The following is a 22,717-nucleotide window of genomic DNA, read 5'->3' as shown; positions in this document are numbered from 1 at the left end:
AACCACAAATGGTTGAAAAGATGGAGACTTGCAAAACTCAAACTCAACTTGGATACATTTGGATATATTTCGACCAAAAAAAAAGAGGATATATTTGTTTAATAATAAGCTCAATAACAGCCACGAAGCAAGGACTAATTTGATTCACTTTCACTGTTGGATTAAACTAGTTAAACCTCACGGTAGTTATGTCAGTGGGGTATAATTTTAAAAATAATTAAAATAAATGTTGAATATATTTCAAGCATGCATTTCCAATTCTCGTCCATATAGACTATTAATTTGTTCTTGACCTAAAAAATAAAAGACTATTATTTGGTTTTGTCCTCATTTGATTGTAAGACCATAATGGACACAACCACAGACATCCAAATTAGAAAATGAATAATATCGAGGTAAGAGAGACACTGCATCTATCAGAAAAATAATAATAATAATAATAATTTTTTTGTTGAGAGAAAACCCAAATAATTTGAAGTATACGTATTTTGAAAATTTTCACAAATAAAATAATTGAGTTTCTTTTATGAACAATGTACATGGGTCCCACAGTCATGACATCTTTATCTTTATCCTCTTTGCATTGTCTCATCAAATTATTTGAGAGAAGCATGTACATAGGTTGAGAAATGAGGATATGTAGTTGTGTTACAATCATTGGAGACATTTTTTTTTAATTTTTGAAAAATAAAATTTGAAGCATATATTTATCGATGACTTTGCTTAAAGGTAATTTCTAAATGCAAGGAGTTTATAGCTTAAATGGTTAATAATATGTACGCTGAACTTAAAGTTTTAAGTTCAATTCCCCCTCATTCAATATCGCTTGAATAAATAAAAAAGTTACTAACCCACAATTGTATTAAGTGCATTAATGGCAGTTAAATAAAATAGAAACCACCGCACTGTTTAAGGGCATTAATGTAAAATTAAGCAATAAAATAAAACACAATAGAAAAAGAAAAGAAAAGAAGGAAAATGCACCCACTCATATTATTTTAATAAAAAAGGAGTACATAATATTTTAATTTTTTTGTTTAATAATAATAGCAGCTCCCATAAGTTAAAGTATACATCTCAGGCCAAGTTTCTTTCAAGTGGAAGTGCCAAAAATATCATGATTATTTTAACTATTTTATTTGCCTAACACTCCAACTACCTTTGTGTTATTGTATAGTGCCAATAATGCATGATGCCTACCCCAATAATTACAAGCATGGTATCGGCCCCTCTATCAGATTAATGTCGGGTTGCAAGAGAATATTATTTTTTGTTTTGAAAAAAAAAAAAAATTAATGAAGAGAAAATAGATGGGGCTTAGAATTATTTTGAGTTTTTTTTTTTTTTTTTTTGGGAAATAAGTAGCTATATCCAAAATGAACATATGAACATGGATAACTCATACTGGAAGAAAAGATTTGGATTTTATGCATTTCTGATTGTGAAATGGTTTCTTGGATTCGGCTGTAGCTGTCCCACCTTTTTTTGTTTGATTTCCACCCTCTTGCTCGCCTACTTGTTAGGTGTGGGGAACTTGTGAATTTGAGGATTGTGTGGTGTAGCTTGTTTATAGAGAGAAAAACTGTGTGGCTGATGGACTTGCAAATGTGAGGTATTGTTGAAAGTTTGAATGAAATTCAAGATATTTGTCTTACATTGATAGAAAGAAGAAAAGGTGGAGTCTTTATAAGTGTGGAAGTTCCATACTTAGTAAATGGAAGTTGGACAAAGTAGAAGCTAATTGGGCTACAAGTTCGATTTGGGCACTTCATATTTAAATCAGAAGAGCCCTCATTCCAAAGGGTTTCAGAAGTTTATTTAAATCAGAAGAGCCCTCATTCAAAAAACACACAAAAAGTATCACATCACATTCATTCATATTGTCTAAGAGGAAAACAAAAAAAAATTCACCACATTCTAAGTCCTAGTGCTAGAGCTTAGAATATAATAGTTGATTCATGGGAGGTATTCATCTATAAAACTTCAAACACTGAGAATGGGTAAAATTACTATCTTTAGGACATTCCATCAAGTCTGTAAGCTTCTATCTCAAATTCAAATCAATTTTATTTATACTATGTAATTTCCGTGTTTGGCCCCCCTATTTCATAAAAAAAGGAGACAAATTATTCAAAATTGAACAAATCCAATTATCAATATCATTATTAAGTGGAGGAGGTTTAATACCAAACTAATCAAGTAAAATATGATTAATAGTTTCATTCCGAATTTGAAAAAATAAGGAGGAAATTTGAACTTCAAGTTATTTACACCATCACTCTCTGAGGTTTTTGACTTTGTCACAAAACCTCTTGAGGTTTTAGGAATCACATGAACACCCTTTGAGGTTTTAAATTATTTTCATAAAACCCATTTTCATTGATTTTTCGTTCAAAGATTGATGATTTTATACAAAACAATTCTTCAAATGACAAAGTTGGCCTTTGAGATTAGATTGCATATACTTCATTGAGGTTAATTTTGTCATTTGCATAAGCTTTTTTCAAATGAAATCATCAATTTTTGGACGAACAATCAACGAAAAGGGGTTTTGTGAAAACAAATTGAAACCTCAGGGGGTCTTCGTGTAATTTTTGAGACCTGAAGGGGTTTTGTGAAAACACAAGAAACCTCAAGAGGTGTTAGTATAAATAACTCTTTGAACATCCGAGCGAATTAATTATTAATTGGTCTTGTAGATTGTGGAGTTTGAAGATAGGTAGCAGACTTAAGGGAAAAATATCAATCGAGCAATACAAAAAAAGTGGCAACAGTCGCCATTATTTGGTGACATTTGCTGGGGTGACATTTGCAACAGTCGCCTTTTTTTTTTTTTTTTTTTTTTTGTAGTGGAGGAAGGTCCCCAAATAAACTGATCAAGAGTGTGTCAGAGGAATATTAATTGTACAAATAGAATTAAGAATATTGGTGGATATTGCAATTGCAAGGGAGTTATAGCTCAAATGGTTAAGAACATTTACCTCTGCACCAAAAGTCTTAGGTTCCATTCCCCCTATATCGCTCTGCACCAAAGGTCCTAGGTTCCATTCCCCCAATATCACTCTACACTATAGGTCCTAGATTTCATTACCCAATATGACTTGCATTAATATATATATATATAGTTCCCTTCTATTGAGAGATCCCACAAATAATTTTATTTGAGAGACACCCTTTAGGGTCCCCTATGAATTTTATTTTTTAAAGTCCACATTCATAGATCATCCTTGCAAAGATAAATCAAAAACCGTTTCGACATCCAATTGTATCCTACAAAATCAATGAACACGGTGCTTCAAGAAAGGGTTTAGGGTTTAGTACTTTTTAAAGTTTACATTCATAGATCATCCTTGCAAAAAATTAGACAAATCGGAAACCGTTTCGATATCCAATTGTGTCCTACAAAATCAATGAACATAGTACTTCAAAAAAGTACTAAAATTTCAATAATTCAATTGAGTGGTCAAATGATATCAGATTCAAGTTAGTTTTTGTAGAGATGATCTTTGAATGAGTATCTATAAAATAGAAGTTTGTATTAGTGAAATACAATACGGAGTGGGCCTTACAAGGGTGTCCTTCAAATAAGCATATTTGAGATATCCCTCAACTGAAGCTCCGTGTGTGTATATATATCAGTGGGTAGAATTTGAGCTAATATATCTTTATTCCAATTTGCATTATTAATACTAGTCCCTTGGTACATGCGTAAGTGTGTGCCAATTAGTTTTTAAAATTTTTTTAATTTTATTTTGAAATATAAAAAGATATTGAGTAGTTGTGTTTCATAAAAATAGGACCCATTATCTAATTTAGTTTTTAATTTTAATTATTTTTTAATATGAAAAAGTGTGAATTTATCATATTATCCTCATTTAATTAATAATTTAAATTCTGTTATAAAACTAGAGGGAGAAAATGTAAAGAGAAGTGATATGCTAAAGATAAAGCTTCACCATGTTTATTCATCTCTTAATCTTTGGTAGAACCACCTATTTATAGGCTTACAAGATAGAAGATTGAATACCATCATTTACAATATACCTATAGGTTACAAGTACTAATTACAAATACTTAGTGCATAGGTTACATAAAATCCAACGGTGGAATATTAAGAGGTATGGTGGTCATCCACCAACTCATGCATTTACAACACTCCCCCTTGGATGTCCACCATACAATGACATTGTTTCCTCATTAAAAACCTTGCTTGGAAAACCCAGTGGGACAAAACCAAAGCGAAGGGAAAAAGAGTGAAACTTTCTTCTGAATCATTGATATGGTGTTGGATGAGCTTATATTGCCTCGTTAAAACCTTGCTAGGAAAAACCCAGTGAGACAAAAACCTAGTAGAAGGGAAAAAGAGTACAACGCGCATCTGCCTTGAATGTAGTAGAATTGGGATGCTCCCCCTGATTGATATCTCCCCCTGATTAATATCTCTCCTTTTCTGATTTGAGCAATACAAGCAATATTGTCTTCATACATGATCATCTATCACACTATTCAACCTGCTTTTCACTTTTCAAATGAGTGAAATCTTTAGGAGTATCAACAACTAATTTAGTAGTTAGAATATGTTACAACAATATCACATTTGAATTCAAAATACTCAAACTCTTAGTGTTAACTCTTAATTAAGAATATTGTGGTACTTTATATCCTTCAAGAGGTTGCTTCATCCGATATATCTCAAATATTTCATGAGCTTTGCGGATTTCCATGTACCATATAGTCTTAATAAATATGCATTTAACACATACTATAAGTTCTGCGTTAAAGTAACAACCGCACTTATAGAAATGTGGATGCATTTACGATGAGATTGGAGACTAAAACCACATGTCTCTCCCAGGAAACCTTATGTCATATTAGTGATCTTATTTCACTTCACAAACACCAATTCGTAACCTTCATACTGAGCATTTGTAATTTGGTGTTTGAGTTATAGGTTCAATATCCAACTCTTCTTATTTAGTGATAAATGGAATTGCCTATTTCCATTTTTGGCCAATCACTTAACTTGTCGACATTCATGAAACGTGATTTAATATAATCATAGCCCTTGATGATTGTAGTAGCTACTAATAAACCAAATGTATCATCAATTTGTGATCCCATAATTCTTATGTGCATGCGCATGCATAATTTATAATCATCTCATTGCTTTGGGGTACCAATGCCTCTTCAGGGGCTTATGTTGTCACTTATGGGACAAACGCCTCTTTTACAATGAATTATTTAGAATATGTGGATCATAACCTCCTATAGAGCGTTATTTTTTTATAGGGCTTGAATTTTTCAAATAATCTCCACTTCTAGGGAGTTAAGTTTTTAGAACCTATATTTCTGACATGCTTCAGGCATGCATTATATATATAGTCACCATGTTAATGGATTGTGATACGAGAATATCAATCCATGTTAGCATATGTACAACTTATATATGCATTATCTTGATGAGACAAAAGCGGATTGATTCAACACTATTTCACGACGTTCTTTAGGAATTGTCATTTCTCCCCCTAACGGAGGGAAAATTGTCTCAAAATATAGGAAAATAAACTCACAGTCGTTATCAAATATGTGACCATTTTAGTAGGCACATTCAGTAAAACTGGTGAAGTGATCCATAATTAGATGTTGTATAGGCTCACAAATATCCCCTTGAATTATTTCAGGAAAGATGGCTCAAAGTCAATTTTTGACTGAGATGATCTTATGACAGCTTTTATTTGTGAGCGTTATTTGTAATGATATTGTTGGACAAGACAATAATTTGAGTCTTTAAACGATGTCCTTACAAATTTATAAAAATCTTATGCATCATTGTGGGACATGGATTGCCAAAATAGTCATGTCACAACATAAAAGTTATTCGGTCAATGAACTTCTAGTTCATGACATCATAATCTTCAACTATAATAGTTGTGTAATATTGGGGCCTCAAGAACTTTTGGTTCATAACATCATAAACTTCCTACCCACAAAAGAACGTAGGAAGTTTCTCCAATAGACGCCTCTGGCTATCAATATTGGGGCGGTAATACAAAACATTACCATTGTAAAACGAAATTAATTAATAACCTAACATAAATAAAATATAATATAATAAAATAAGTAAAGTGGTATAAACAAGGAATAAAATAAATCAATTAAAGATTATGAAATTCCAAGATAATCCAATATTAATGTGGATTCAATATGTAGATAAAACTACAAGTTTAAGAATTGGATTTCCAACCAATTCAGGTTCATATAGGCACAAATAAGTAATGAACTTCAAGTTCATATATAGTATTAAGATCCATGAAAAACTATGAACTTCAGGTTCATATCAATATATATTCGAAACTTCATGTACGAATACGTAGATCTAAATAAATTGAATTAATAGTTGTGCTTTGAACTTCATACTCAAATCGATGTATATGCACTCGAAACTTCTGGTTCAAGTTCTTGACATATATATGTAGGCCTCATGGAATTCTGATTTTGATTAATACAATCGAGGAGTTTTATGTCCTTATGTGCTCTTTAAATTCGCGGAACTTCACGCCCTCAATTATTTGGAATCAAAGAACTTCAGGTTCTGATTCAATCAGAAGGACTCTATATCCTAATCTAGTTATATGATGAGGATCACGGAACTTCGGGCCCCTGATCTTTTGTATAATTCAAACTCATCATAATAATTAAGATCATACTTAAAATTAAATAAACAAACAAATAAAAACAAAAACATGGCATTATATTCATGTGTAATAAGAATAAGAATTTTTTTTTCTTAAACAAGCATGATGAAGTCTGATGGTGAGTACAAAGAAACTCTATACCATGTGATGACTCTAGCTCATATAAGAAGAAAGAAAATTCAGAGAAAGAAAACATACCAAGAGCAATGTCGTGCTGATAACGTGTTATAAAACTAGAGGGAGAAAATGTAGAGAGAAGTGATATGCTAAAGATAAAGCTTCACCATGTTTATTCATCTCTTAATCTTTGGTAGAACCACCTATTTATAGGCTTACAAGATAGAAGATTGAATACCATCATTTACAATATACCTATAGGTTACAAGTACTAATTACAAATACTTAGTGCATAGGTTACATAAAATCCAACGGTGGAATATTAAGAGGTATGGTGGTCATCCACCAACTCATACATTTACAACAAATTCTTAATGTTTGCATATTATATATATATATGATGTACAGCAGTTTCATCAATGCTGGGTATTAGATTATAAGAAATAATTATTTTTAGAGGAAAAAGAAAAATCCAATTAAAAAGCTTGAACTTAATAATTTCCGTTCTGGTAGAAAAATAATAATAATTTGATCGTTACCAATAATCCATCTCATCCCTTTTAATTTGACCGTTACCAATAATAGTAGAGGACGATTTTTAAGGCCAAACATAGAATCTTGTAATTTAATTTGAACATGAAAAAAAAATGATATTTTAAATATTTTCTACTCATTATTTGTACCCACCAATTATTAGGTTGTGTAATAATTTTCCATCCCAATTTAGCAAGAGCAACATTATTATATTATGAATTTCTTAAGCTTAATCCTTTATAATAAAAAATTCAAAGAAAAACCATAATTGTATTCATAAATTAGGCATAAAGACCATCAGCCACAAAGACAAATATAAATGCCCACAAAGGAGTAATACAAATATGGAAGCATAGTAACCACATAGGGTTAATCTAGATATAGGCCACAAAAGGCCAGAGAAATTTCGGCATAAAAATCACATGCTTGAACAAACCAGACATGAATCACAAGTACAAAATACAAGTAGAGACTAGAAAACAATCCAACACCAAACTCACAAGGAGTTGATGCAATTATTACAAAATACGAAAACTGCAAACAAACAACCAAAAACCAACAGAGCCAATAACACCGTTGTTGCCACCACCTTCATAGACGCCGTCGCCGCCTTGAAGACAGAGAACACCACCGAGATTGCAACCAATCACCTTACAACTAAAAAGGTTTGAGAGAGAGAGAAGGGAGGCTAGGGTTTAGAGAGAGCTAAACAAAAAACCCTAGAAAAGTACATTTTGTTGTGCAAGAATGAATAATATCACAAATGTGATTTTATAAATTTTGGGTTTACAAATTTGGTCCAAAAAAAATTGTCGAGAAAGATGATTATATGATTAATAGTAGTTCTGAAACAAGTAAAACAAGAAATTAAATGATTAGCACTTGCCAAAAAAAAAATACAACAGCTCAATTAGCCAATGTCGGTTATATGGTTAACAATTTTCCTTATCCTGTTGTTTATCGGTTAAAATTTGAATTTATTTTTGCATTATATCCAAAGAGGAATTTCTTTGTAATTTCCTTTGTTCCTAAAAATAAAAAAAACATTTCATCATGGAATTTAAACATATGTGACAAAAAAAACTTAATTGCACAATGACGTCAAAATGGCTTCGTATAAGGGGCAACGTCTTCAAACCTGATTAGGGCATGTGTCACTCCCCACTTCAGACAACCAATAGTTTTCTTAGTTCTTAACACGTGGATAGAAACACACTTCAATTCCATAGAGGCTAGAGATTTCACACTCAATCACTAAGCCTTTTCGAGTTCTATTACCGCTTCTCGTAAAACTTCCACGAACCATTGGCCTTTAGCCTAACTCTGCGAAGTCACTTATTCCAAAATCCAAGTGACCACCGCTACCTAGCATCACTCAATACTATAGCCGCCTTCCTCAAGTGAACAATGATTATCTAAATTGACGTCTCACCGTTACACAATACTCCACAAAAAGCCAGTGAGCCACCGCACCATAATCACCTATCTATGTGTCCCATTCCAACCACCGAGGTTACCACGAGACTGTTAAAACCGATAACCCAACTCTCTCTCTCTCTCTCTCTCTCTCTAACCGACAATAGCCAATAGACGGTCGCCTCTCTTGAGGTAAATTGGTAAGAACTGCTACAATGCTCAAACAATAAATTGCAAAAGTTGTTATTTCCATTTTGTCCACGAATCATTATTGTATTTACCAAAAATGTCGAGTCCGAAAAATACTCAACGAAGGGTCCACGAGGAGAAGAACCGCATGAGTAGATGACTCCACAAGAAATCATCGTCATTTCATGGCCAGTTTCCAAATATGGAGAAGCCGCAACTTCGGAGACCAAAAACGGTGCCATACATGGGTTCGTTCAGGAACGAGGTTGGAACGACGACGTCTACGGAGTTAAGGCCGAAATTGACAAAGATCCTCCTCAATGTGACGATCCAGGGGAGCGTATGCACTGTACAAGTCTTGAAGCCGCTCGACTTGACAGTGAAAGATCTTGTGGTCGCTGCCTTACGATAGTACAAAAAGGAAGGTCGCCGTCTGATCTTGCTCTTTGTCGATCCCTCATTGTTCAACCTCCATTACTCACAGTTCAGCTTAGAAAGTAAGCGTTTGATTTGTTATTTGGGCTTATGAAAATAACCCATGTGATTTTACTTTGGATATGTTTGATTAAGGGCTAATTTGGTAGTGATGCTTGATAGACCAATAATCACTTGTCTACAGAATCTCTATAAGTAGTTTTCAGTGATTTTATGTAGAAGCACCGCCATATGCTTCTCTCCAAAACGCTTAAGTGATTATTTGGAGAAGCATGTTTCTCACACAATCACTTTCAAATAGGCCTTAAGATGTGTGCTCAGTAGTGATTGATTGTTGTGTTCTTTTATGTGGGGCCAGGTTTGCATAGGGAGGAGAAGTTGATGTCATTAGGATGTGCTGATAAATTTAGGGACACACATATTTAAAAAGAGTGATAAAATCAATTCTTTTTTTATTATCAGCACATCAAAAAGGTGAAATAAGCTTAAAATTTTGAAAAGTGTTCTTTTTAAATATGTGTGTCCCTAAATTTACTAGCAAAAAAACCCTAGCCCCCTTTCTCCCAAAAATCACTCTTAGAGCCTTTTCCACTTTGAGGAGGGAGGAAGCCATTGTTCATCCCCCCTCTCCCCTCTTCTCTTCCTCCTTTCACCTTTTCCCTTATTTTCAGAGACAAAGGGTCCCTATTTGGCTTAGTTTTGTTATGATTTTCATCCAACCATTATAGGCGGCTATGGCTCGGCGTGGGATCTTCACCTGCATTTCGCCGTCGGATCTCCACCACCATCTTTTTTGCAATTTCTTTATGTTTGGAATAAGTTGTAGAGACTCTTTGGGTTCTTTGTGTAGTTTTCACCTCTCCTTTTGTGAAAGTTTTTCATCTCTCCTTTATGAGAGTTTTATTTGTATTGTTATGGCTTGGTTTTTTCAAGCTTTATCTATTTTTTTATTATTATAAGTTTGCAATCTTAGTTGGGATGCCTCTGCTAGAGTTTCTTCAATCCTGCCTGATCGTTAGTGAAGACACGCCAGATTATCTTAATTTTGATATTAGACCGCTCCGTTATTGTAATGACCCTTTTGTGGCTAGTTTATATTGGCCCTTTGTGGCTAGTGGCTTTTTTAGCTGAATTATGAATGCAATCATATAATTTCTCAACAAAAAAAAAATTATATGTCCCTTGAATGATAAGCATTTCCAATTATTTTAAAAGATTAAGAGCATTTTACTAAGTGGGTCACTTTGACTTTCAAAGACAATGTAGAATTTGACCACAATTTTAAGAAGCACTACAGTAAATAAGCCTACTAGAAACACTAGGACCACTCCAGTCCGTCTACTGCAGTTCTTTATTTGTATAAATTTTGTAGAATTCTAGTGTTTCTATAGTTGCCCTTTTTGGCCGATATGCAATAACATGTAGGCATGACTTGTAATTTATACCAGGGTGGGGTTGACTTACTAGAAAGTTATCGTGTTTTTAATTACAGAATCTGAAGGGGAATTTTTTTTTTTCTTTCCATGTTTGGTACTACTGGAATGGTAGTTAGAAAATATTAATTATTTCTTTTTTGTTTTGTTTTCCATATGGGTGGGCCTTATTGCAAAGGTTTTCCTCTCTTGATTTATTATTTTACTTTTAGCTTATAATCACTTGTCTACTTTGGCTTACAATCAAAACCCTATACCCTATGCAAAATGTAATAACCCAAACCTTAATTAATATTTAATTAGCAATTTATTAAGAGGAAAAGACAACTTTATCATTGAAATAATTTATTAAAGAAAAGTTGACTTTTTGGCCGAGAAGGAATTTAACAATTCCACACACACCGTTGCATAGAGCACGATGAAACGAGTCCGTAGACACGAAGTGGGCTCGAATAAGAGCTTTAACGAAGAAAATACAGTCAAAATACGTAGAGGGGCAAGATGGTAATTTGAAAAGTTGGAATTTTAAAACCTCACTTCTCTCTCTTCTCCCTCAGTCTCTCTTCCCTCCCTCTCCCGACGTCCTCCCTTCAGCCGATTTTCAAACCTCCATAGCTTCCACCCCCGACCACCCCTGCCCCTGCTGTTGATGCCAAAAGGACCAGCTCGGTTCCGTCTTCAAGCCCCAACCACTTTCCGCCACCAACCGCCGTGAAATCGCCGAAAAACTCAAAGGAAAGTCGCCGATTTTGGTAGATTTTCCAAGGTTTCTATCTCCGTCATCCGACCACCAAATCGGACGAGTGGGGTATGGTATTTTCTAGCTATTTTCCATGCTCTACCTGTTGGTTGGGTAGGATTTCAGAAATTTCAATCGTAGATTGTTCGATTTTCAATCTAGGTTTCAGCCGGTTTTGAGGGTGCAATTTCGACCAGTTCCGGCCAGTTTTTGGGGTAAGTCCAAGAACAAAAGTGATTCCAAATAGAGTGTTTTACCTAGGACAGGAGTTTGGGCTAGCGGTTTGGAGATTTTCCGACCGTCAGAAATTTATCAAGCCACCCACGCGCTGCCGGAGCGTGTGGTGGCCCATGGGCAGTTTAGTGGAGCTCACTTTCAGTCCTAGAATGATCCTCATGTTGTCACGAGCGCGTAGGAATTCGCGGATCTCAATTTGGATACCGTTTGAGCCTCGAACGGATTTTTGTATATTATGCGGTTTTCGGGTTCAATATTGTTGAGCCATTGGATCGTAATCTTTTTCAGATATGTTACTCTAGACAATTCCAGAATCGTTTAGGATTCGGCGGATTGTGAATCAGAATCCCGGATACTCCGAAATCGCGGACCCTAGGGCTAGGGTTTAGAAATCATGCGATTGTACGATCGTGATTAATCCAACCGTCCGATCGAGATCAAACCCTCAGGATATGTGTCCTAGGTATATTGGAACTTCTAGAGGCTTCCGGATCATAATTTTGAGGTCGTGGACCCGCAGGGTCCCGGGTTGACTTTTTGGGACTTTAGCGTTTTTTGAGTCCCAAGATATTGCTAAACTATTCCAAGTGGAAGGAAAGCTTTTATGGGCATAGGAACAACTTTAGTCTGACGCACGTACTTCTAGGAGCCTGGGGTCGGGGTTTTTAAATTAGTACTATATTGAGTATTGTATTAATAGAATATTATGGTCATTGAATCAGGCACCCGAGCATAGTTGACCCGTAGGAGGGACCTTCAAGAGGTCCAGCGAGCACGTACCATCAGTGAGTGGACTCTTTGTTTTTATAAATGAATTTAAGCAGTTCAGTTATAGTATTTGATCTTGAATAAGTTTTATTCAAAGATTAGTGTTTTATAAGCTGTTATACGCTTTTAAATATTTTGTTTTGCATGCTGCCGAGTGGAATATCCTTTAAAGGATATAGGAAAAGAAATTCTAGTTAATTATCAGATAAATGACAGCAAAGTTTTAGAGTTTACAGAAATTCAGTTATTCAGTAGATTTTCTTTAGAAACTTTATATTTTCCTAAACCACCTTAGGTACCAAGATATACAGATGTTGCCTTCGGTAAAAAAGTTGCCTTCAGATCAAATGTTGCCTTCGGATTTGATTGGTTGCCTTCGGTTTAGTCAGCATGCTTGATAGTTGCCCCCCGAGTTCTATGGCACCCAAACTCATGTGGAGCGAGTAATGCGGATCAGGCTGACTACGGTCCCCTGAATCCTGCTAGTTGCGGCTCGGACTGACCTTGTGTCACTGACACCTGCGAGTACATGTCACCCATGGTGATGCGAGGAATTGACGGATAGTAGGAATTGACGGAAATAAGGGGTACACCTAGGTGGTAGTTTAAAACTGTTTTCAATGCTTTTAAGGACCATGAGTATGATTGGCATATATATGTATAATTATATGGGTGCATTGATTTCAGTACGAATATAATAAAGAGAATAATTTAGTTTGTATAACTGTTTTACAGTGGGGTTAGTATGTTCAAATGTATTTTTCTAAACTTTGTTTTTGGGTCCACTCACCCTTTTAATGTTTTGCGCCCCCAGGCAGTAGGCGTGCACAGTGATCAACCACAGGGCCGTTTTCCACATTTCGCGCTTTCCTTTCTGATGTAGGACTTTTTGTTTTGTAAAAGAATTGACTCCTTTGTAAATTCTTAGTAGTCACTCTGATAATTTGTCCTAGAATTAGAATTTAACTGTTGGAATGTATATATACGTATGCTGGCACTTGGTTGTGTACATATGCTTGTTTAGCAGGTGTAAATATTTTGGTATTGATCCAGTTACAAGGGAGACTCTGTCGATTTTTCGGTAGGAGTCAACCTTGTTATTTTATCTTGCTTTGTAGGGAAGGGCAATTAGGTCATTCGTGCCCGACATCCGACAGGTGTCGGACACACACAGGGTCCAGCTCGGATTCCAAAGCGGAATTTGGGTCGGGTCTTGTCACAAAATCCTAGCTCTTTGTCGTTCACACTCTTGTTCAAACCCAATTTAATGCCCCATTGTATTCTATATTATTTAACCTAACTCTCAAGTTCCTCTTTATACCTTATAGGGCTTGGGTTACAATACAACTCGAAGTAGGAAACAATACCCTTTATGTTATTGTCTCTGCCTCTCATAGTCAGATTTCAGATGATTTTCTTGCTATCTTTTATAATTTTTTTAGGGTACTTTTATTTTATTAAATATGTTTGTCATTATTGAAAAACTGCAAGTGTGCGAATGAGAAATCTTTGTCATTATGGAGAGTATTCAAATTTTATTGAAATTACGGCTAGGCAACCAAACCAAGCTCCATCGATAAGGTGACACATCCACCGAATTTACCTTGTCGGTGTGCCTTTTTTTAGATTGGCACCAAGGTAGTGATGCCATCAACTGACTACAGTTGACAGGTCGATTCGGTTTCAATGAGAACCTATGTGATTGTGGCGATGGAAACGAGTAGATCTAGTCATGAAGGGGCAATGGTGCAGGAGAGAGAGAGAGAGAGAGAGAGAGAGAGAGAGAGAGAGAGAGAGAGAGAGAGAGAGAGAGAGAGAGAGAGAGAGAGAGAGAGAGAACGGTGACGCGACAAGAAGATAGAGAAAATGCTAGGGTTTGTTTAGATATGTGGTGGGCGAATTCAGTGTGGGGAATATGGGCTCTCTTTAAGCCAACCAATAGGGTAAAGCCACCCGAAAAAGGTTACTTTGAAAAAAAAAAAGAGAAAAAAGACCGATTCGATTTAGTTAAATTGGCGAATTTAACCAGTTTGACCGATAAAAATGCCTAATTTTGATTGTAATCTAGGAGACTGCGGAGACACGTGCTTGCGTTGATGATGCTTACAACACATATTTTTGTTCATTTCAAGCCTTCCCTTAATGGCAGGGATTTGAAGTGGCAAAAAAAAGAGTAAGGTATGTTCTAAATTTCTTTCTAAATTTTTTGTTTTTGATAAAGTATGCTTTGAATTTTTGTTGGTTGATCACTCTCGAAGGGAAATACGTCAGAATGGTGATCAATTGTCATTTCAAAAACGGTTAGCCTCTAGGTATCCACAAACCAATATGCTTTAGATTCTTATTAGTGACAGAGCTAGAATTTTTGGATCAGGGATGTGCAAGATCCAATTCAATCTGTTCAAATCGACAAATCCAATCTAATCCAATTTTAATCGGTTTCGATGATTTGGTGGATTAGATTGGATTCCTAATTTCCAAAACCGACATTATTGGATCGAATGATGGATTTGATTGTGGGGATCCAATCCAATCTAGTTAATTTTATGCTTATTTTGCTCATTAGGTAATTGTCATTAAGAAAGTTGTGAGCATTTTAAGCAATTTGATGGAGTTATGTGTAATATATTATAAAATCAAGATACTTTCTTTAACATTTCATTTATATTTTACATTTACATCTACTAAACTGTTTGATTATATTAAACTTGACAATGTATGTTTCATGATTATTTTTTCCAATATGAAAACCGATAATCCAATCCAATATTAATTGAATCAGATTGGATTGAATTTAAACCTTTAATGCAATCGGATTGGATTGAAAAATTCATAATCTAATCTATATTGGATTATATGCGAATTGATGAAATTATATTAATTTTGAACCGACGTACCCCCTTATATCAAGGGACCAAATTTAAAACTTAATTGTAAATCACTTTATCATCTTATATGAGAGGGCTATCACTCAATAAATTGTGAATTTTTTTTGTTTGTTTGTAAAATCATATATATTTTTTCCAAGTGTTGTAGGAGTTATAAGGGAAAGCAAGACCACTTCAGACCCGGCTTTGGCTCCCTCAATGCACATATTACGATGACGTATCTCCATCAACATGCCAAATTTACCTTTTCTTCCTCTTCGGTTTCTTGATGTTTTATTTTTCTGTCAGTTGGCTAGCAGCAACTCCAAGAGTACGTGAAATGCAAAATGTTAAATTTAAATTTGATGGTGTATATGGCAATTTGATTATTTAGAAAAAATTTAACTTCACTCGAAATGCCAAAAGTTATATTATTTTATTATATTTTCATAAGCAAATGATAAAATAATATGACATTCGACATTTCGAGAGTAAATGATAGTTCATGACCCTAAAAAAAAGAGAGTAAATGATAGTGGGTTTCATGATTAAAAAAATATGAAAAAAATATTTGACATCAAGTTTTTTGATATGTTATTTTTGACACATCTTTTTCAGCCTTCAAATCCATGTAGGATTTGACTATTCAGTTGAAACAACTTTAACCTATAATTTTTGACATTTTATATCTACAGTCCTGATCTCTTGGACTACAGGGGTCCAAGAGATTTGTGGTCACTCACCGTTGGATGTAAATTCAACGGTTCACTCACTCTTGCACTCATTTTAAAAAACTTTTTTGAACCATTGGATTAATATCCAACGGTGGGTGACCACAGAACGGTTCACTCACTTTTGCACTCCTTTTAAAAAACTTTTTTGAACCATTGGATTAATATCCAACGGTGGGTAACCACAATCTCTTGGACTCCTGTGGTCCAAGAGATCGGGACTGTTTATATCTATATGGCAATTTGACATATCAATTGGAGACGCTCTAAATTGTTTTTTCAGCCAGTCAGATGCCAAATAAAAGATTACATTTTACTTGAAAGCTGGGTGTGATGATCAAATTGTTAAGTGCAAATAGCTTTCATAAAAATTTACTGCATTTAAGAAGCCCATGCGCCCACATTTCGACTTTTGAATCCAAAGCCCAGGCCCAACTAAAGAATGAAAAACCCTAGTAGAAAACCTGGCGGCAATTCCCTTATAAAAAGCCCCCCTAAACCCTCTGACCATCGCCTCTTTACATCGCGCTCTCTCAAATCAAAACCCTAGCCCAAAAACCCTAGCCCCCGCTCTCTCTCTCTCTCTCTCCCCGTTTCTTGCTCGCTCACTCACTCTGCTTCAATGGAATTTTGGGGTAAGCCGTCTCTTCCCTTATCGCCTCCTATTCTTCTTTTATTCCTTTTCTCACTGTTTAGCGTTTCTCAGTGTTTAACTGAAGACAGTGCTTTTGTTCGTTTTTGATAATCTGTGTTTAAGGCTTAACTTGGTGCATTGTCTTGTGATAATTGTTTTACTGGTGTTTTCATGTTTTGCATTTTATTTCTGATAATTTCTTCAATGTGCTTCTGTACGCTAGAGGTTATGGTTGTGAGTAAGCTTGTCTCGGACGGGTCTGAAATTGTTTGTGTGGTTTCTGTGTATAACCTGGTTAAACCATAAGTTTTGGACTTGATGATTTTCAATCAGTGGCTTCTTATAGTTTTGGTTTTATGGTTATGCTGATGAAAAATTATTGTTTCTGAGCCAGCCTCATTTTGTACATGAATTCTAGGCTTTAATCGTGTTGAATTTGCGAACAATTTCTCTGTAACATGTGTCTTACAGGTGCCAGTTCCCTAAAAACCATACGCTTGATGATCTGAACCCCACTTTTCTTTTTCTTTTATTTTATTTGAACCTTTGATGATTTTTGTTATTCTAAAAAATGCGTAAATCCCCCCAGAAGTTACGACCACTTCTGGTTTTCCCATAAAAAAATTTCTTAAGCAGTGGAGATTAGTCTTCTTCTCGCCTAGTCGTGGTCGTGTTATGTAATGTGGACGGATATTTTTGCATGCAGCTGGTTTAGTCTTTATATGCAATAATCCTTCCTGTTTTGTTCTTGATATTACTGTACTCTTTTTAATAATTACGTTTGTTTATTTTAGGTGTTGAAGTGAAGGCTGGAGAGCCAGTAAAATATGTGCCTGTTGATGGCAAAGTTGTGCACCTGTCACAGGTAGTGTTTCTTTTTTATACTAGTCCTCTTTGTTTGATTTGTCTACTAATTTTTCTTTGATATCACTGTGCGTGTCAGTGCCTTGTTTTAAGATGTTTTAACGTTTCTTTTGCTCTAGGCTTGTTTGGGCGAGACAAAGAAGGGAGCTGATCAAGGTGTCATCTCTGTGAAGATCGATGACAAGAAGTTTGTTTTGGGAACTCTTTCATCTGATAAATTCCCTCAATTGTTCCTTGACTTGGTTTTTGAGAAAGAGTTTGAGCTCTCGCACAACTTGAAAAGTGGAAGTGTCCACTTTTGTGGTTATCAGACTTTGATTGGAGAATATCCTTTTAACAATTGTGGTGTATGTTGAGTTGATTGTTTGAGCATGACATTTTATACTTTTCTTTATGAACGAGCTACTTTGTATATTTGCCCTGGAGTCTGCACTCCAGGAAAGTTAATTTTCAGTTTTCTTGTATCATTTCTTAACAAAATCATTTCTTGTATCAGTAACTTTGATCAGTTTATGGTGTTTGAGCAGAAGTATTGATTATTTTTGGAAAATAATTCGTCCATAATAATTATATTTTTAAAATGAAATTTTTGTATACAGGGCTTCATATTGTATTTAATTTAAAATATTGAATGTTGATGATTTGATATTTTAGCATTGATGAATTGTGATCTTTTGTATTTATTCATTGCTTCCTTGACTACTTGATGTGTTCTTTGCTGCCACGGACGAGGAGGGTGATTCGGGTAAATGCAATGCCATTTTCTTTTTTTTGTTTTGACATGATTATAAATTTATTTTATGTCCTTAGCTAATTGGTTACCATTTTCTGCTTATGTAGAATTTGATTCCTCAGATGAGGATGTCCCGATGGAAATCACACAGAATGGTAAATGTTTGACATGGATCTTCCAATTTGTCATGTGGTTTCTGTTGATCTAATTTATTCTTATCACTTGTTCATAAACTGTGCACAGGAATGCCAGCTCCTTCCAAGACTAACACTGTGAAACCTGAAGCTTCTGAAAAGCAAAAAGTTAAGATTGAGGAGCCAAGTAATGATGATGATGATGATTCTGATGATTCAAGTTCTGAGGATGGTTTGGGTGGTTTTGAAGATTCATCAGATGAGGTATGGTCACAGATGAGTTTTCTTGTGTCCATGATTCATTCATAAAGATACGTTTTCGTGTGTTGATTTGAAGTTGTTTGTTGTCAGAGCTTATTGGTCAAAATATATTCTTGATTGACTTAGCTTGTTATGCCCTTTATTGTAGTATGTAACTGCTTAATCACTTCGGAAATTTGCATTTCTGATTGTAGGATGATGATAGTGATGAGGATGATGATGCTACTGATGAGGATGATGAGGAGACACCTACTCCTAAGAAGGTAATGAAATGGTTTTGTGGTTCTCACAGTATGCCTGGTCTTCTTTGGAAATTATCGACCTTGATTATTTTTGTGAGTTCGGTTGTTCATGTATGTTGATTGTTTATCTTGAAGGCTTCCAAGAAAAGACCCAATGAATCTGCTTCTAAAACTCCCGTCCCTGCTAAAAAAGCCAAGCAAGTAACTCCTCAGAAGACTGGTACTCTCTCTCTCTCTCTCTCTCTCTCTCTCTCTCTCAATAATACCCAAATAGTCAGTGTATTTCTGTGTTACCTGTAATACGGACATGGCTAAAGTATTTACGAATTTTTACAGATGGAAAGAAGGCTGCGCACACTGCCACCCCACACCCTGCAAAGAAGGGTGGAAAGACTCCTGCTACAGGTGACAAGGCCAAGCCACAAACACCAAAGTCTGTTGGCGAGCACTCGTGCAAACCTTGCAGCAAGTATGTTAAGCATGCCATTTTGTTTTTGTTTTTTTTTTTCTGCTTGTAGTATTTGTGTTCTGTTGCTGGTTTTTATGCTTGTCATCTTGCTGTTTGCAGGTCGTTTAATTCTGATGGTGCCCTTCAGTCACACAACAAGGCCAAGCACAGTGCCAAGTAGAAGGACGTGCAGGATCATGGCATGCTTATGATATATAGTATTTTTGGGCATTGAGAGTACAGAGGGTGATATGTTAAGGTTATGGCGGTAGCAACGGTTGTCCTCGGGTTTTGAGTTATCGGCTTGTCTTTTAGAGTTGTTATTTCACAGTTAACTGAACCTATATTTTACTTTTCTATTTGGATATTGCTTATTCAACTTAATTAGGTGCGTTATGTTTTAATCTCTTAGCCTTTTTTAAATTTAAGTGCTCTACTTTTAGCCCCTCTTACAAAAGGAGAGAGTGCTCTTTGACCTTTCGATTGTCCTATATAGAAATTGGATCGATTTTCCAGGTTTATAGAACTGTGATTATGTCCTATTGCAATAGCTATTGATTCTTCAGCGTTAATGGGACCGAGGGTTAATAAAAAGTACTGTTAATAGAGCTTTTGGCAGAAAAATGTCAAGGCGTTTATGCTGGGTGCTTGAGTTACTGCTAAAAAGGGCCTGAATTTTTAGCAAAAAGTTTGGGCTGCCACCTCTTGATCCAATCCCTGGAAAAATTTCAGGCTCGTATTTAGCGAAGTTTCCGTGGGTGGCTGGGGAGTAGGCAAGATTTCAAGGCTGATGGGAAACCCTGAACTTTAACTTCTCTAGACCCTAGATTCCGTTGGATGAGTTGTCCAAATTTCCTGGCTGCAAATTCAGTTTGCACTTCAGATGTTGCATCTTGCCAGATGTAAAGCTCTGAACCGTTGATTTCGGATTTCGGGATCGTATTGTGCATTTGGAGCTTGTAAAGCAATTTGCTTCACATCCAACTTGCAGCCCAGGTTCAATGTGCACACTATTCTCTGAATAGTTTGAGAGCTATAACAGAGGCACGAGTTTCGGTCTCTTCCAATCTCTTCTCGTCAAAAAAATAATACTGAATAAGAAAGTCGAGTATCATATTCATTGCTTTTTTTAAAGTGCTTCGGAAACAAAGTTAAAAAAAAATGATGCGGGTTTTGTATCACAAGGGGTTAAGAACATTTTTATATTTGTTTCCCCTCTCTTCCAATATGGCTTGTATTAAAAGGAATGAAGCGAACCTCACTCAGTCGCGGGTTATGGGCCTGGTGTTTTAAGAAGCAAGTGGTGCATGAGAGACATTGGCACAAGGTTACTCTGAAACAAGTATAGGTAAGATTTAATTTAATGGCTCAAAACCAGGTCCAAAGTAGGCTAGAAAATTAGGAAATTTCTTGGTCGTTCATTTCCAGTTTCATACCCACGCTTTGAGCTTTGATTTCTACGTGTTGTGGGTGTTTGTGAAATCTTTTTTGGGGGTGGAACGTTGGTTTTGCGGGTGTAAATGCAGCTTTAAATTTACAAACAGAATCATGAAAATCTGGAATTTGGAACTACAAATTTTACAAAACCTGCTACACTCAAAATCCATACACAACATTAGCCATAAGATTAAATTGCAGAAAAGTTGCTTCTCATTGCAAAACTTGGGATGGATTCTATGTTGACTTGTGAAGAAAAGGAAAATAAAGTCGAGAGTCCTAAAGGTCTATGCTGTCTCCCCAAAACAAGAAACCCGTCGCTGCATAGAAATTCAAGTTTCAAGATTTATGCGTACAGATATTTCCATAACAGTGGCAAAACCCGATAATCCAAATGTAAGAAGTTCATTTATACCATTTATAAGGTTCTTAAAAACAACCCACCCTAATATAACATTTAACACATTCCTCTTTCATGCCCAGGATTGATAAACCAGCAGTAACAAATGGCTCTTGACATCAAGTTCACAGATGATTTTAAGCATTGTCAATAACTTAAACAGAAGGAATAACATCATAGCCAGTCAAGATTTTAATGCTTGTACAACTCCAAATATGACAATACAACTGGTCCAACAACTAATAATATTTTGGATGCCACACTAAACCTGCATCATGATGACTACTACAATTGACCAACAGCAATGACCTACCAACAGTAATAACCTACATCAGTCGTTCGAGTGATGGAATAGGAATATACTTTCACACTTCTGAATTGAAACCTGAAATATCGTATAACCCCATTCTCCTGAATCCTGATACACTGCACCAGCAACCTGTACACAAATTCCATTGTAAGCTGCAATGAAAATAAATAGGATCGGACCTTAGAAGCAGGGATACCTGAACCTGCAAAACTTGTAAAGAATGTAAGATCATGACTTTTACTAATTGAAACAAAAAAATAAAGCTAAAAGGGGAGAAGAAATCAAAACCCAAGACAGAACCATGATATTCGATCGTTCACTACTCTTGATTCGTGGTGGTCACAGAACTTCTGACTGTAAAACATGAATGCATGCAAAACAAGCAAACAAATTTCACACAGATGCAAAGTATCAACTGGGGATTGGCTTCCATGAAACAAAATAAGAACAAAATTGATTGAACAAGATAGAAAGAGAGATGTTATAGTCAGCTGAAATCATCCCCTACGGCCCCAAACAAAAATTCTTATAGAGGAGCTGGCTTTGTGATGACGGTTAGATGTGAGAACATTTGTGCTTATTTTAGACACAAGCACAAGATAAGTAATTAACGAGAAGCTATTTTATTTAGTTCCGGAATTTTTGGAAGCTAAGTATTTAATCAGTTTAAGTTTTAACAATTTGGGGTCTAATTATTCAAGCCTCTCTCCCTATCCTCAATATTTCTTTCCTTTGCCTCACTTTGTCATTGCTTATCTAAGTTGCAATATCAATAGCTTTCTATGAAGGACGAAGTCCAAAATGATGAAGGGAGTTGTTTGAAGAGACTGGTTGAAGCAAAGAGTACAGAACTAGGGCAGCAGGGGAAAGGTTTACAGAGACATAATCATACAGAAAGCACACAGTCACACAATATGTATGAGATTAAAAATTGTAAAGTCATTTCAATTGCATATCACAGAAGTGTGAACCTGCACACCACCTGCACAGTGGAAAATGTGCTGTAAGCTATATTTATTGAAAAAATGTTTTTGTTGAAATATAAATTTCTTTCGCGAGTTGAGCACGTATAATATTGTGTGTGTGTGTGGTA

At 35.5% G+C, this 22,717-nt stretch overlaps 2 protein-coding genes across 3 annotated transcripts in view; one reads left to right on the top strand and one right to left on the bottom strand.

The window, feature by feature from the left end:
• Positions 16,634 to 19,954, top strand: LOC18773732 (histone deacetylase HDT1). Its single transcript, XM_007205613.2, has 10 exons — positions 16,634 to 16,796; positions 17,590 to 17,660; positions 17,779 to 17,984; positions 18,385 to 18,404; positions 18,500 to 18,547; positions 18,636 to 18,790; positions 18,982 to 19,050; positions 19,165 to 19,249; positions 19,366 to 19,498; positions 19,598 to 19,954. Exons 1-10 carry the CDS (start codon positions 16,784 to 16,786, stop codon positions 19,656 to 19,658), a joined length of 861 nt encoding a protein of 286 aa, XP_007205675.1. The 5' UTR covers positions 16,634 to 16,783; the 3' UTR covers positions 19,659 to 19,954.
• The window catches only part of LOC18775181 (splicing factor U2af small subunit B), a 3,487-nt gene continuing 2,170 nt past the window's right edge, over positions 21,401 to 22,717 (bottom strand). The window contains exon 6 of one of the 2 annotated variants that reach the window (XM_020566354.1): positions 21,401 to 22,606. The gene's annotated coding sequence lies outside the window, so the exon portion shown is untranslated. The remainder of the gene's footprint in view (positions 22,607 to 22,717) is intronic. The other variant, XM_007206755.2, reaches the window with a different exon arrangement.

The sequence above is a fragment of the Prunus persica genome, chromosome G6 (assembly GCF_000346465.2).
Source record: "Prunus persica cultivar Lovell chromosome G6, Prunus_persica_NCBIv2, whole genome shotgun sequence".
NCBI lineage: Eukaryota > Viridiplantae > Streptophyta > Magnoliopsida > Rosales > Rosaceae > Prunus > Prunus persica.
This window is presented reverse-complemented; position numbering and strand designations above follow the sequence as displayed.